The sequence below is a fragment of the Lepus europaeus genome, chromosome 12, assembly GCF_033115175.1.
Source record: "Lepus europaeus isolate LE1 chromosome 12, mLepTim1.pri, whole genome shotgun sequence".
NCBI classification, from domain to species: Eukaryota; Metazoa; Chordata; class Mammalia; order Lagomorpha; family Leporidae; genus Lepus; species Lepus europaeus.
The window spans coordinates 76,791,214-76,806,862 of NC_084838.1; the positions used below are offsets into that span (position 1 = coordinate 76,791,214).

The 15,649-nt window shown below is 38.6% G+C and overlaps 1 protein-coding gene across 2 annotated transcripts in view; it reads right to left on the reverse strand.

Annotated features, from left to right (window-relative positions):
* The window catches only part of PTAR1 (protein prenyltransferase alpha subunit repeat containing 1), a 58,170-nt gene that overhangs the window by 31,682 nt on the left and 10,839 nt on the right, over nucleotides 1-15,649 (reverse strand). For both annotated transcript variants that reach the window (XM_062208391.1, XM_062208392.1), the window contains exon 3: nucleotides 7,472-7,538. In XM_062208391.1, the coding sequence (XP_062064375.1) occupies nucleotides 7,472-7,538 (67 nt within the window). The remainder of the gene's footprint in view (nucleotides 1-7,471; nucleotides 7,539-15,649) is intronic.

Here is a 15,649-nt window from a genome sequence, read left to right on the forward strand (position 1 = left end):
ATTTGACACTCTTGTTTATGGCATCAGTAATCTCCCTAGGCTCTAGTCATGAGTTGCCAAGGCTATGGAAGCCTTTAGGGTTCACCCACTTTGATCTATGATCTTATTCCGATAGGGTCATAGTCAAAGTGGAAGTTCTCTCCTCCCTTCAGAGAAAGGTACCTCCTTCTTTGATGGCCCCATTCTTTCCACTGGGATCTCACTCGCAGAGATCTTTCATTTAGGTCTTCTTTTTTTTTTTTTTTTTTTCTTTTCCAGGGTGTCTTGGCTTTCCATGCCAAGGCTAGAACTTATAAAAAAAAAAAAAAAGTGAAACTGACACTTTGAGATTGTGATGACTTTGAACAGCCCTTGTCTTGACTATTGAGGAACAGATTTTTTTTAAAATAATATTTGTTGAACTCTATATTCAATAGAGTGTTAATCTCATGTGTATAAAGTTAATTAAAAATAGATCATAGTAAAAAACAAAAATGGGAATAGGACAGGGAGGAGGAAGAAGGATTGGGAGTGCAGGTGGAAGGGAGGGTAGGATGGGAACAATCACTTATGTTCCTAAATTTGTATATATGAAATGCATGAAGTTTGTATACCTTAAATAAAAGGTTTCTAGGTAAAAAAATAAACAAATAAATACTAATCCCAGCAAAAAAGAAAAACAAAACAAAGAAATTATTTGGTCTGGTCCTGCCAAGGCAACCACAGGTAGGACTTAAAATTCAACAGATTTGCAGCAGGCTAATTTTAAGTTGTTAATTTTGCATAGCCCCCATGTGATGTTACTAAAATCCAAATAGCCCTTGGCAGAAAAAAATTTTCCTCATCCTTGTTTTAAAAGGACACAGAGGAGAGCACAGTGAAGGATTTTTAAAACAATTCAGTTAGCACCTCCTGATGACAAATGAGAGAAAACTGAGTCACACAGTGAGCATCAAGTATTTTGTATGATGCTGATCTTACAAACGGACAACAGTTAGGGGGTTGGGGAGGGAAGATCACAGAGGCAGAGTGTCATTTTTGCATCATACCAAGGGCACACTATAGACATGACTTATCACTGCTGAGGTCAACTTCTATTACCTGGCTGAGATACAGTATGTCAAGTTTCTTTACTAGTTTTTGGAAGGAAGTCACTATTATTTTTCTGATTCAGTGCATAGCCTGCCTATGAGGAGCAGGAAGGCAGGCTCCTCCTCCTTGAGGGAGGTTATCTATGTAAATTAAAATAGGTATCTGTTTTCTCTTATATATTTATTCATTCATTCATGTCAGTATCAACTCATGCATACCCATTTAACACTCTGTGGAACAATAGTCCCTTCATATAACACTTTCACATTCTGTGATTTCAGTTATCTAAAATCAACCAAAGTCAAAAATATTACATGGAAAATTTCAGAAATAAGTAAGTTTTAAATTGTGCCAACCTGTTCTGTCTCCTCCTTTTGTCTAGCATATCTATACTGTATATGCTCCCCATCTATTGCTCATTTTGCAAGAAACAGCAGTATTTACAGGGTTCAGGACCATCAGACGCTTCAAGCATGCACTGTGGGTGTTAGAACACCTCTCCACAGATAATGGGGTACTATGGATTTATTCTGTTGCTCCAATCATTCCATCTTTAGCCACTGCAAATTCTTTCTTTGATTTGGTTCCTGATGTTCCTCTAACATATCTCTACCATATTTTTTTCTTTGAGCACTTCCTTACTTTTTGTCTCTACAAGATGCCCTTGGCTTGGATCAGGTCTATTTTTATGATCCTTGCCCTGGTCCTAGAATCAGCCATTTTTCCAAAGAGTTCAGCTCTTCTTACTAGAGAACATGTTAGAAACTAACATCTGAGTTCCGAGATTTGATTGTTTTTGATTTATTAAAACAACAACTTCATGTGGTTCAACCTGATATTATTTTATAGATAGAAAATTGAGTCATGGAGAGAATCAGTAATTTGCTTAAGTTTTCCTGGCTCAGAGCATCCAAACATGAAATCTACATAAAATAATTTAAATCAATAGGCTATGAGTAAAGAACATAAATCACTAAAGCCTGGTGTCAACTACTCTATTGTAGTTGCTAGAAACATGTTTTGTTGATTCTCAATTCAGGCTGATGAAAATTGTTATTACAAATTCAAACCATTTTATCAATTCACCAATTTTCAAAGCAAATTCAAAGCAGAAATGATAGTTATTATTTTTTTAAAATAACCAGCTAGTTTTTAAACTATGTACATTGACTACTGTAAACACAGGAGATCAGCTCAAAAACTTATTCTTGCCCCAGACTTTAACAACCACAAGCTGAATAAGGTGTATTAACACTTTTTTTTTTTTTAAATTTGACAGGTAGAGTTATAGACAGTGAGAGAGAGAGACAGAGAGAAAGGTCTTCCTTCCGTTGGTTCACTCCCCTAATGGCCGGGGCTGCCCAAGCACTTGGGCCATCCTCCACTGCCTTCCCGGGCCTCAGCAGAGAGCTGGACCTGAAGAGGAGCAACCGGGACAGAATCAGGTGCCCCAGCCAGGACTAGAACCCAGAGTGCCGGTGCCACAGGCAGAGGACTAGCCAAGTGAGCCAGGGCGCCGGCTATTAACACATCTTTTAGATTTCCGAAACAGTCAAAATCACTTAATGCCCAATTAAACATAAGTATTTGATTTGCAACAGACCTCAAAAGGGTACAGACATTTACTTAGAAAGTTAGTTGTTTTTTTTTTTCTCAAAATGTAGCCCTTATTCTCTATCTTCGTATGTCAATTTGTTACAAATTTACTACAGCACATATCCATTAAAAAAAAATTAAGATTCCCTGTCTTCTCACTTAGGACAAAATTTTACTAATCATCTTACTAGAGAAACTTTCAAGATTAACTTCTATAAACATCACTGAAGTTAAGATTTGGGAACAATCTCCTTTCCTAAGAAGGCCAAACACACACGATCAAAAAAACAGTTTCAAAAAAGTATTAGAAAATAGTCACCTACTTCGAATCTTTTATTTCACAGATAAAAGTAAACTCTTGAGAAATTGATGGTTTTCTCCAAAGTAAACTGCTAATGAACTGATGAAACGGAACAATCCCATGAATCTTAAGACTAAGTTCTTCCAAAATGGAATTAACTGCACTACAGAGCATATAATGAATAATGTATGTCCGCATATATACACATATATATATATTATAGTAGTAATAATTTCATGCTGAAGAACTTTCGATTTCTAATGTTGAATGTTAAAACATGAATAAAAATGGTATTCACCGTTCCCTATTACTCTCATTTCTTTTTCATTGAATTTATTTTCAGTACCCAGTTTGTAAACTCTGTATCTATCATGTGCCAGACAGGAGAGTTAGATACCATGGAAACAAAGGAGGGTGGGGCCTCCTCAGTCCTTACCCTTAAGAAAGTTCCCAATTATAAGACCATAGTACCATCCTAAATTTCATTTGCAGATTCTTCTATAATTGCAAATGCTACAATAATGGTGTCCAACAGAAATACAGGGTGATTCACCAATGTGAACTATTTATCTGATTTTAAATTTTCTAACAGTACTATTAAAAACAAGTATATTTTATTTGATATATGCAAAATGTATATAATGTAATAATGTAATATATATAATGTAATAATATAATGTATATAATAAATGTAATTTCAACAAGTCATCAACATAAAAACCCTGAGACATTTCAGTTTAGGGAGTGCCTAGTCTTCAAAATCTGATGCACAGTTTATATTTGTAGCATTTCTCAACTAAAACTGGTCACATTTCAAGGACTCAACAGCCACGTATGGCAGTAGCTATAGCACTGAACTGTGCAAAACTGTAATGTCCTGGTGCTTTGGATTAGTTCTCTCTAACTGTAACCGTTCCTCCGGATCTCAAACACCTTCATGGCTTTAAAATCATCTATAGCTAGTGATACCCAAATTTATATCAAGCCCACACCTGTTTTCTGAACTTTAGATTAATGTACAACCACCTGGACACAAACCTAACTTATCCCAAATTAAACTCTTGGCCTCCAAGCAGTAATCCCCAACTAAAACTCTCCTTTTCCGGACATCCTCATTTTAGTAAATGGCAACTCCATCTTCTCAGTTGCTCAGAGCAAAAACCAGAGCCAAGGAGACCCCTATGAGTCTCACATCCGATTTATCTTCTGTGTCTATCAAATCTGTCCAGAATTTTACTACTTCTTACCACTTCCACTGCCGAGCTCTTCTTCAAGGCACCCAAACTACTGCAAACACTTTTAAAGTTCCTAAGCACTTCCTGCACTCCTACAGTCTGTTTTCTGAACAGGAACTTAAAACCCAAAGTATCACCCTTCCTTGTCTTGAAAACCTTTATTGACTTTCTTTGTTACCCAGAGTACATTCAAAGTTCCCACAATGGCTTATGAAGATCTACAAAACCCTATGAGCCTTGGTCCATTACTCTCTCACCTCATTTTCTTTCTCATTCGTGCCACACTGGCACCCCTGCTGCTTCAGAACACCAAGAAACACTTCATGCATGACTAAGGGCTTTTCTACTTGCTTCTCCCTCTCCCTAGAATGCTCCTATCCCAGAGTCCAGAGGGACTGATCCTTGACATCATGTCAGCCCTTGCTCAAATTCCCCATAGAACTGCAATACTACTCACTACTCTTCCCACTACCCTTTCTGACTTTTCCTATTTCCCTTTCTCATTTTCCCCCTACAGGACTTAACACTCACCACTTGATCTACTACATGTTTTACTTATTAATGTCCTTATTATTACTTTTCTTTCTCTACTGGGTTAAAAATGCTGCAAGAACAAGGATTCTTTGTTAGTTCATAGCCTTATCCCCATTGCCCAAAACTTAGCACACACTGCTGACCAATAAATATTTGGTGAATGAATAAGCAAATACTATAATGTATTATGTATATTACACAAGATAACATAAGGCTGGAGTATTGTCCTTGGCATATCAGTGGCAATTCAATAAACATTAGGCTATTCTTTAACCACTACAGTAGTTTCTGTAAAAGAACATCAGAACTCTAAAATTACAGGAAATTTTAAAGCCTTCTAGCTTTCTAACTTTTCCTACTCTTTAAATATCCAACAATTAATTATTCAAAGAACTTTTTTTTAAAATATTTTTTAATTAAACTTTTATTTAATGAATATAAATTTCCAAAGTATAGCTTATGGGTTACAATGGCTTCCCCCCTCCCATAACTTCCCTCCCGCCCGCAACCCTCCCCTTTCCCGCTCCCTTTCCCCTTCCATTCATGTAAAGATTCATTTTCAATTCTCTTTGTATACAGAAGATCAGTTTAGTATATATTAGGTAAAGATTTCAACATTTTGCCCATATAGCAACATAAAGTGAAAAAACTACCATTGGATTACTAATTATAGCATTAAATAGCAATGTACAGCACATTAAAGACAGAGATCCTACATAATTTTTTTTTTCAAATTAATTAATTTTCTATGCCATTTCCATTTTAACACCAGGTTGTTTTTTTTTTTTCATTTCCAATTCTCTTTATATACAGAAGATCACTTCAGTATATAATTAGCAAAGACCTCATCAGTCTGCGCCCACACAGAAACGCAAAGTATAAAAATACTGTTTCAGTACCAGTCATAGCATCACTTGGCTTTAGACGACACATTAGGGACAGATCCCACATGGGGTGTAAGTACACAGTGACTCCTGTTGCTGACTTAACAATTTGACACTCCTGTTCATGGCGTCAGTAATCTCCCTAGGCTCTAGTCATGAGTTGCCAGGGCTATGGAAGCCTTTAGAGTTCGCTGACTTTGATCTTATTCCGATAGGGTCATAGTCAAAGTGGGAGTTCTCTCCTCCCTTCGGAGAAGGGTACCTCCTTCTTTGATGGCCCCGTTCTTTCCACTGGGATCTCACTCACAGAGATCATTCATTTAGGTCTTTTTTTTTTTTTTCCATGATATCTTGGCTTTCCATGCCTGCTATACTCTCATGGGCTCTTCAGCCAGATCTGAATGCCTTGAGGGCTGATTCTGAGGCCAGAGTGTTGTTTAGGACATCTGCCATCCTATGAGTCTGCTGTGTATCCCACTTCCCATGTTGGATCTTTCTCTCCCTTTTTGATTCTATCAGTTAGTATTAGCAGATACTTGTCTCGTTTGTGTGATCTCTCAAAGAACTTTTTTAAAGGACATAAAACAGGGGTCGGGTCGGCGCTGTGGTGCAGCGGGTTAACGCCCTGGCCTGAAGCGCTGGCATCCCATATGGGTGCAGGTTCGAGACCTGGCTGCTCCACTTCTGATCCGGCTCTCTGCTATGACCTGGGAAGGCAGTGGAAGATGGCCCAAGACCTTGGGCCCCTGAGCCCGTGCGGGAGACCTGGAAAAAGCTCCTGGCTCCTGGCTTCGGATCGGCACAGCTCCGGCCGTTGCAGCCAATTGGGGAATGAACCATCATATGGAAGACCTCTCTCTCTCTCTCTCTCTCTGCCTCTCCTCTGTGTAATTGACTTTCAAATAAATAAATAAATAAATCTTAAAAAAAAAAAATTTTAAAAAGGCATAAAAGAGAAGTTACCTAAATTTTTAAAACTTAATTACACAGTTGAGTAGATATCATAAAAACTAATGTTGCTTATAATACACAGAAAATTAAAGTAAGATTTCAGTCATCTTTGTAGATGAAGTCTCATAATCAATGGCTTGACACTATGGAAAATTTAAGGTAAATGCAGAATGTTCACTAGGTCTTCATTTTTATTTATTTGTAATTTGTGTCATATTTCTCTGTTAGTTGTGTTAGTCTACAGAAACACCAATTAGTTTAAAATCATACATAACAAGTATATTGTTTACCTGAGAAAATTTCAATGAAAAGAAATTAATCTGGTCAGAATTTTAGTATTTCCATCAAGTTTTTTTTGTTGTTGTTGTTTAACAGCTATAACAATCAAAATAAAAAATTTAAAGTATTAATAAAATGTGATCCTACCCCAAAATAACAAGTGTCAGAGCTCTCAAGTGATTTCACCACAGGGGTCACAATGTCCAGGACTAAACTGTGACTAAAAGCTCATGGCCTTGAGTCCACATCCCACTCACTTTCCACTGCACTGCAGTGCTTCTCAAATATACAAACCAACACCTTACAATCCAACCAGTTACGATGACTGGTTGTGCACCCCAAGAAAAATAAAAGTATATTTCAACAGTATACCGTAATTCAACACTGCAACTCATTTTCCAGGCAAGAAAGTTTACAAAGAACAGATATAAACATGCAAAAAGGGGCCAAATGTATTAGAACTGCCACAGAGATATTATAAAGAATAGACAGAAAAAATAGTGTAAGACACCAGGGATAAATGGTTTAAGTCAGTTTTCAAAGAGCTCACAACTCACAGGGCTCCTAAGTCTTCAGAAATCTGGACAAACTTTACCTTATCACTGATGAAAATGACATACCTCACATTCCATGCAGTGGTAAAGTCTGGGTTTAGAAGCAGCAGGGTGCATGTGACATCTAGCAATTCTAAAATAAAAAGAAGTTACATTAAAAACAAATAGTCCTACCCTTTAAAGCTTGGCTGCTCTTTTAAGGTTCTTTTTGTCTTATATGCTCTGTCCTCCTCTCTTCATACATAAATATTTATCACATTATACTAATACAGATCTCATGTCATGCTAATCTTAATGATACCCTGTTCTTCATTGTCAGAGATACTGGCAAGGCTTTCATCTGCTTATGATAAGTTCTGTTCCTTTATTTTATCCAAAAAATGTTTTAAGCAACAAATAAAAGTATATATATTTATGGAGTATGAAGTAATATTCCAAACAAAAATTTTTAAATATTTATTTGAATCTCTCTCTCTGTAATTTCAGAAAGAGAAGGTGAGATAAAGAGAAAGGTCTTCCATCCCCTGGCCAACTCCCCAAATGGCTTCAATGGCCAGGGCTGTGCCAGGCTGAAGCCAGAAGCCAAGAGCTTCGTTCAGGTCTCCCTTGTGGGTGCAGGGGCCCAAGAACTTGGGTCATCCTCCTTTGCCTTTCCAGGTCCATTAGCAAGGAGCTGGATCAGAAATGGAGCAGCCAGGGCTCAAACTGGCACCCATATGGGATGCAGGCACTGCAGACAGTGTATTGCTATACCACAGTGCCAGCTCTCAAACAAAATTTTGAAAAGCTGACATTGAAATAATTTTACAATATGTGATGTCTTCAAAAAGTTCACAGAAAATGCATATTATTTAAAAAAAAAAAAAAACTCCTGTGCCAGTACAGTGGTACAACAGGTTAAGTCATCACTTGCTATGCCAGCATCCCATACAGTGTGCTGAGTTGAGTGCCAGCTCTTCTACTTCCAATCTAGCTCCCTGCTAATGTGCCTGGGAGAACAGTGAATAATGGCCTAAGTACTGGGGTACTATCACCCATGCAGGAGACCCTAATGGAATTCTCAGTTCCTGGCTATGGTCTGTCCCAGACCTGGCTACTGTACCCATTTGGAGAATAAACCAGCGGATGGAAGATTTCTACGTATTACTCTTTCAAATAAATAAATCTTTTAAAAAACCTATCTATGGATTTCAAAAATTTTCTGTACCAAAATAAACATATTTTCACTCCATTTTCCCATAAACTTTATGAAATACCACTCTATGCCCATAAATAATCATCTAAATACCTTCTTCACAGTTTTTAGTAATTTTTGGCATTAACAATACTATTAAAGGAAAACAAATAACTTCTATACTACTATTCATTTAATTCCACAAATACCTAAAATATTATCTATGTGCAAATTTTCAAAAGTAACAAGACAAAAATGCTCATAATCCAACCCACTTAACATAATTTATTTTTCCTATAAAAACTACCCTTTCAAGGATTTTTACACATCTGTAGTAATGATAAATATACAGTTCTGGTTTTTTAATTCAGCATTATTTCATTTGAATTCCCCTATATTGCTGTTAACAGCTAAACCAGATTTCCTTAGTTTAATATACATTACCACTTATTCTGTAGGAAGTTTCCTGTTGTTTCTACTGCTATAGGCAATATTTCCACAAACATTTTAAAACAGACTTTTTTCATCTTATAGATTATTCCTTAGGCTATATTTCTTAAAGTAGGACTACCATATCAAAACAATATAACAATCTACAGTATGGATCCTACTAAGCATTTACCAATTGTCCTCCAAATGGACTGCATCTCTTAATACTGCCAATAATAATATGAGTATACTTACGTACTAATAAGTCTGATCTATATATAGTTGTATTTTAAGAAATGAATGTGACAGATAAAAATTGCACTTTGTTGTAATTTGTATCTTTATATTTATTATTAAGAACACTTTTTCACTTTTGTTTATACTTATCGTTCATCTTATGAACAGCCTATTCATATTCATTAGTTCTTTACCATTAAGGTCTTAAAAGAATGTCTACCTATTCAATGATCTCCATAAAGCTAGAATTAAAAGAACAAACCAGTAAAATTTGTAAATATTACCTTTGTTTTACTAAAACTGAAAACAGGACCCTCATATTAAGATTATTGGTCTACAGACCCAACAATAAATTAAGGTAACTTTACCAAGCCCATATTAAATGCAAGTAAATACTGAAAATAATCATTATAAGTTATTTATCATTACTTTATTTTCTATTTTATAGACAGGGAAAATGAGATTTACAGAGTTTAAGCAATTTGCTTAATTACCCAGTTGGCAAGTGGCAAGGTCAACATCTGACAGTGTTTAATGAAACCAGTATAATGCAATGAAATGTCCATCTACAATAAAGAACCGGGACAGTGTGTTTAAGTAACACACTTTTCAACATCTAAGAACAAAGACACATAAACATATCCTACAGTTAAATATTCTAGTTAACAACATCTTAAAGACATGAAACTTTTGAGCTCATGATGTTATTACTACTGAACATCCTGTATTGTTCAATCAACAAGCAGCAACACTAGGATCCGCATTCATTTCTGACTGCATCTTCCCCATTATAAGTCATTACATGCATAAATACAGCAAGCCTATACAGAGCAACCGAATTAACCTCCTCAATTCTTTTATTTTCAGTAGTTTTGGAAGTAATTTAATATATGCCAGGGGAAATGAATATAATATTCTCTACTATTATTCACTTATTTTTTAAAAAGATTTATTTATTAATTTGAAAGAGTTTGAGGGAGAGAGATAGAGAGATCTTTCATGTGCTGGTTCACCCCCCCCCCCCACCAGGAGCTTCATCCAAGTCTCCCCCATTGGTGGCAGGGGCCCAAGCACTGGGGCCATCTTTCACTGCTTTTCCCAAGCCATTAGCAGGGAGCAGTAGGAAGGACACAAACTGGAGCTCATATGGGATACCAGCATCATAGGTGATGGCTTTACCTGCTACACCACAACACTGTCCACACAGACTACTATTCATTTAATACAAATATTCCAAGAAATGACTACTGCATTACAAGTGCAAATAGTAGCTGCCACTGATCACACACATTTTCTTCACTGAAACTATGGGCAAAGATTAAACTGGGCCCTTAGGAAGGGGGAAAGGATATTATTATGAAGACTTGTTTTTACTTTTAGAAGGGAACCCTCTATATGGAGAACACACAAACACACAATTACATAAGGTAAAATAAAATAACTGTCAAGTAGGAATACACACCAAATTTCAAAGAAGCTACTATTAATTTCTGGAAGACTGTAAATGAATGAGGTAGTACAGGCACTGCAGACCACAGAAAGAGTATGAACAAAGGTCAAAAGGCATGAACTTCACATAGTCTGCTCTCAAAGATATTCTGGGTACCAGAATGTTCCTACATCACAGGGCACATACAGGAAAACAATGCTCTCTAGAAGCTAGTCCCAATCTCCATATCAGCAGGTCTCTCATTACTCCCTGCGCAATTCATGCTCCAATTCAATTAAACCCCACCATCCTTTGCACATACTCTTACTTGCCTATGTTTTCTTCTCTGGACATAGCTTAGATTACCTGATTGCTATTCTTTTGGCCAGAAATGTCCATCTTTGAATATTAAAAAAAATATTTCTCAGCCAGTGCTGTGGCGCAGTGGGTTAAAGCCCCAGCCTGCAGTGCCCACATTTCATAGGTGCTGGTTTGAGTCCCAGCTGCCCCTCTTCTGATCCAGCTCTCTGCCATGGCCTGGGAAAGCAGTAGAAGATGGCCCAAGTCCGTGGGCCCCTGCATCCATATGGGAGACCCAAAAGAAGCTCTTGGCTCCTGGCTTCAGATCAGTTCAGCTCTGGCCATTGCTGTCATTTGGGGAGTGAACCAGTGGAATGGAAGATCTCTCTCTCTCTCTCTGGCTCTAACTCTCTCTGTAACTCTTTCAAATAAATAAAATAATTCTTTAAAAAAATTATTTCTCAAGAGCTCTCAAATGTATCAAAAAGGCTTCCTGACCTACCTAGCTAGCAGATATCTTTCATCTCTACATTCTACATGTATCCTGCTTTGTAATTTTCATAAATACTCTCCTCTTAATCAGACAATAAATTTTTTGGAGGCAGGTCCTCCCTAATACATCTTCAAATCACTCATCATTCAACCAATTCCATGACCATCTGGGAACTGAGCTGGGTAAGATGAGCAAGGTATGGCCCCTTGCTCAAAAGAAGCACAACATCAGTGCACAACATAGAGGGGGAGCTGTAAGAGAAAAGGCCTTAGCACTACACCACCTGCTTCTCGGCCTACTGCCTAGATAACTTAACCTCTTCAGACATCAGTTTCCTTCCCTATGACACAGAGATATGACATCAGGCACACAGTGTTGTGAGCAATGAGCTTCAATCTGTTTTTCCATAGCTCTTGGACACACAGAGGGTGCGCAGTAAATTGTTCAACTAAATACCACAGCTATTTATCAACCAGGAAATGAGTATTTTCTAAATTTATTCACAGAAGTAAGAAATAATGACAGTTGTTCCTGTCTGAAATGGCCTAAATTTCTAAACTTATAAAAATAAGCAACAATAACAAAAAACCACACACACAGACTCAGTAGTCAAGTAGGTTTGCATAGGGGCTGATGCTGTGGTGTAGTGGGTAAAAGCTGCCACCTGCAGTGCCAGCATCTCATATGGGCACTGGTTCAAGACTCAGCTATTTCACTTCAGATCCAGCTCTCTGCTATGGCCTGGAAAAGCAGTGGAAGATGGCCCAAGTGCTTGAGGCCCTGCACCTGTGTGGGAGACCCAGAAGAAGCTCCTGGCTCCTGGCTTCAGAACCACCCAGCTCTGACTGTTGTGGTCATTTGGGGAGTGAACCAGCGGACAGAAGATTCTCTCTCTCTCTCTCTCTCTCTCTCTCTCTCTCTCTCTCTCTGCAACTCTTTCAAATAAATAAATAAATCTTAAAAAAAAAAAAAAAAAGGTTGGTGCACAATGGAAAAACCTCTGGAAATTCTTTAATGCCTACTGGTTTTTAAAGAATCATTATCACTACCTAGGAAACTGGTACTTTGTTCCTCTGATTCTGCATTGAAGAAAATGTGTGTGATCAATGGCAGGTGCTATTTGCACTTCTAACACAACTCTTCTCTCCTCTCTTTATAGGTCAAGTTCATCCTCCATGAACGAGAGACTTCTGTAAGGCAGCACAAGACAAAATCCAGGAAATATCACAATGATATTTAAGTCCTCATTTTTTTTCTTTCTGTGAAGATAGAGGAGAGCTGTTCAAAGCCATACTTTCTTTACTGGAGGGTCTCCCTCTAGGCAGGCAATGGAAGCTGGTGGAATCACAGCTCAACTCCATCACTTACTACTTCTTGAGCAAGTCACTTAATCCCTCGGTTCCTTAGTGTCCTCCTAATATGTAAAATGGAGCTGAAAAACTGTACTACTTAAAGGGGTATTAAATGATTAAAATCCATGAAGTGTTAGAACAGTATATAAAATCACTATGGAATGCTAATTCCTATTACACACTGCTATCTCCTAGCCCCAGGCCACACATAGCCCCGGGACTGGATGCCACCAGGGGGAGGAAAAGGATTATCAAAGCTGAATCATTTTTAGTGACTGCTGTACAAGGGGATACTTCTCAATTTCTAGGAACCCTGAGATCCAAAATATCAACAGCCTTACCTAACCTTCAGAAAGGGCCACTAACACATGGAAGAACCACAGGCCCTTCTCCCCTTCTCCTTGACAAACTGCTAACTCTTCATCATTCAGGACTCAAGTTGAGAGTCAGATCCAAGAGGTGGGAGTGAAGTATCAGAAAAGGAAAGGGTCAATGAGGAAGAAACCAGGATATTCTACATTATATGTAAAAAACCAGATCCTTAATTAATAGCCCTCTGAGAAATTGATTAGTATTCCCTTCTTCTGGTGTGGAAACAGAAATTAAAAGGGTTAAGTAATCTGCCTAACCTCACAGCTAAGTGACTTCAATGTGCTGCTGAGTTGAATTTGAATCTAGGTCTGTCTTTCTGCAGGGCAGGAGCTTTTTCTTCCAGCCCACTACTGTCAAATACTCTGGACTGAACCAAAGACCTAAAGGTAAACACATAAAGAGAAACAAAAAATAGTGGAATGCAACAGTTTCATTCCCTAAATTTCATGAGCTACATACCCGTTGCTCTGCAACTACACCACAAAGATATGAACTACTGAAATTCCTAGTCTCTTGAAATTAAGCAGGCCTCTCTTCCAACATGAGAATATATACCAGCAAGTGTGCCTTTGTTATACACACTCCAGCAAATAACTAGTGCATCATCACATCACAGGAGAAAATGAATCTGCACACATTACACACTGGAAAGCAGCTCAATTCCAGCTGTAACAAGGTGAGGATGTAAGGACACTACAGAAGTCAGAGAAAAACTAATATGCTCTCTTCATCGCAGAGCATTCTAGAAATGCCCAAGATCAGCAGTTACCTGGTAACAGTCACAGTTTCACCACTATGTCTGACAGAGAATGGTTTTCATGCATCTAGAAATAAAGCCAATGTCAATTTAGACTGTTCACCTCTTCCCCCAGAATACACTCCGATTACCTCCGGAAGAGAGGTCTGAGGTAAAGCTATGTGGTAAACCCTAGAGACAGGCTGTGTTTATTACAGTATACAGTCACGGAATCAACAGCTAGACTAAGCTAACAACTCTTGCTTACCAAACTCCTGTGACTCATTTGACAAGTGTCTGCTGAACATACAAAGGTGCTGAGTAAACAAAAGCCATGGTCCTTGCTCCTAACAAACTTACAACTTGGTTGGGAAACAGGTTGTCAAAATAATCGACTATAACACAGTGGGACAAGTATGCAAGCTACCTGAATAAAGGATTCCCATAAGAGTGCAGGGAAGGAAGTACCGCTTCCTGAAGCAGTCAAAAAGGCTTCGCAGGACTGAGTGTGAATGCATGTGCGTGCACACTTAAGCTGGAAGCCACACCAGTGAGGACAACAAAAGAGACGAACCTGGGCTGAGCAAAGGCGTGGAAGTAAGGCAGTAGAACACAGCAACCTCAAAGGAAGACAGAACATAGACTGTGGATAGAACATGCAGCAAATGTCTGCAGATGTGAATGTTTCTAGTGTTCAAATGAATGTCAAAAAAGCAGCAGAGCAAACCTGATGAGAGGTGGCAACTGACTCTACCTTGCTTTCTGAAGGGCATGAAGAGGTTATGATTCGCTAGAAAAGACTTGCCCAGTTAAGCAAACTAAAGGCTACAAGCCCTAGACCTAAACTGTTGCCACGCTAAGGCTTCTGATCAAGTGAAAACTGAAAAAGATTTTCATCTTGATTTTAAGCATTCATCTAACTACTTAAAAACACTTTTCTAGGGGCCAGTGCTGTGGCACAGTAGGTTAACGCCCTGGCCTGAAGAGCCGGCATCCCATATGGGTGCAGGTTCGAGACCCAGCTGCTGCACTTCCAATCCAGCTCTTTGCTGTGGCCTGGGAAAGCAGTGGAAGATGGCCCAAGTCTTTGGGCCCCCTGCACCCGCGTGGGAGACCTGGAAGAAGCTCCTGGCTCCTGGCTTCGGAGCGGCGCAGCTGTGGCTGTTGCGGCCAATTGGGGAGTGAACCAGCGGATGGAAGACCTCGCTCTCTCTGCCTCTGCCTCTCTCTGTGTAGCTCTGACTTTTTAATAAATACATAAATCTTTAAAATAAAATAAAAAACTTTTCTAAACACTGCAGAAACTAAAATGAAATACATCTGTACACAACCATTAGCCTGGGGCTGAGACTCTTCAAGCTTTGATGTTGACTACAAAGTTGGTGGCAGAGGGTGAAGGAGCTCAAACACCATGCTAAGGAATATGAACTCTACCTGACCCTGGAGGCACATAAGCCAAGATGCGATCTGTCTCAGTGCTATTGGGAAGTGCTGTTTGAAATGAGTGGCTAAGTGGCATGAAGAATGAGTGTAGGAAGGCCTAAAAATGGGGGAGACCAGACAAAAGATAACAGCTATCCAGATGAGAATTAATGAAGATCTGGCCAGCAAAAGCAATGAGAACAGAAGATGGGTTTTGAAGAGATAACTGAGCGATGGACTGAGACTGGGCACTGTGAGAGGGAGGGACAAAAGAGAATGACAGAGGGCACAGCTGAAGAT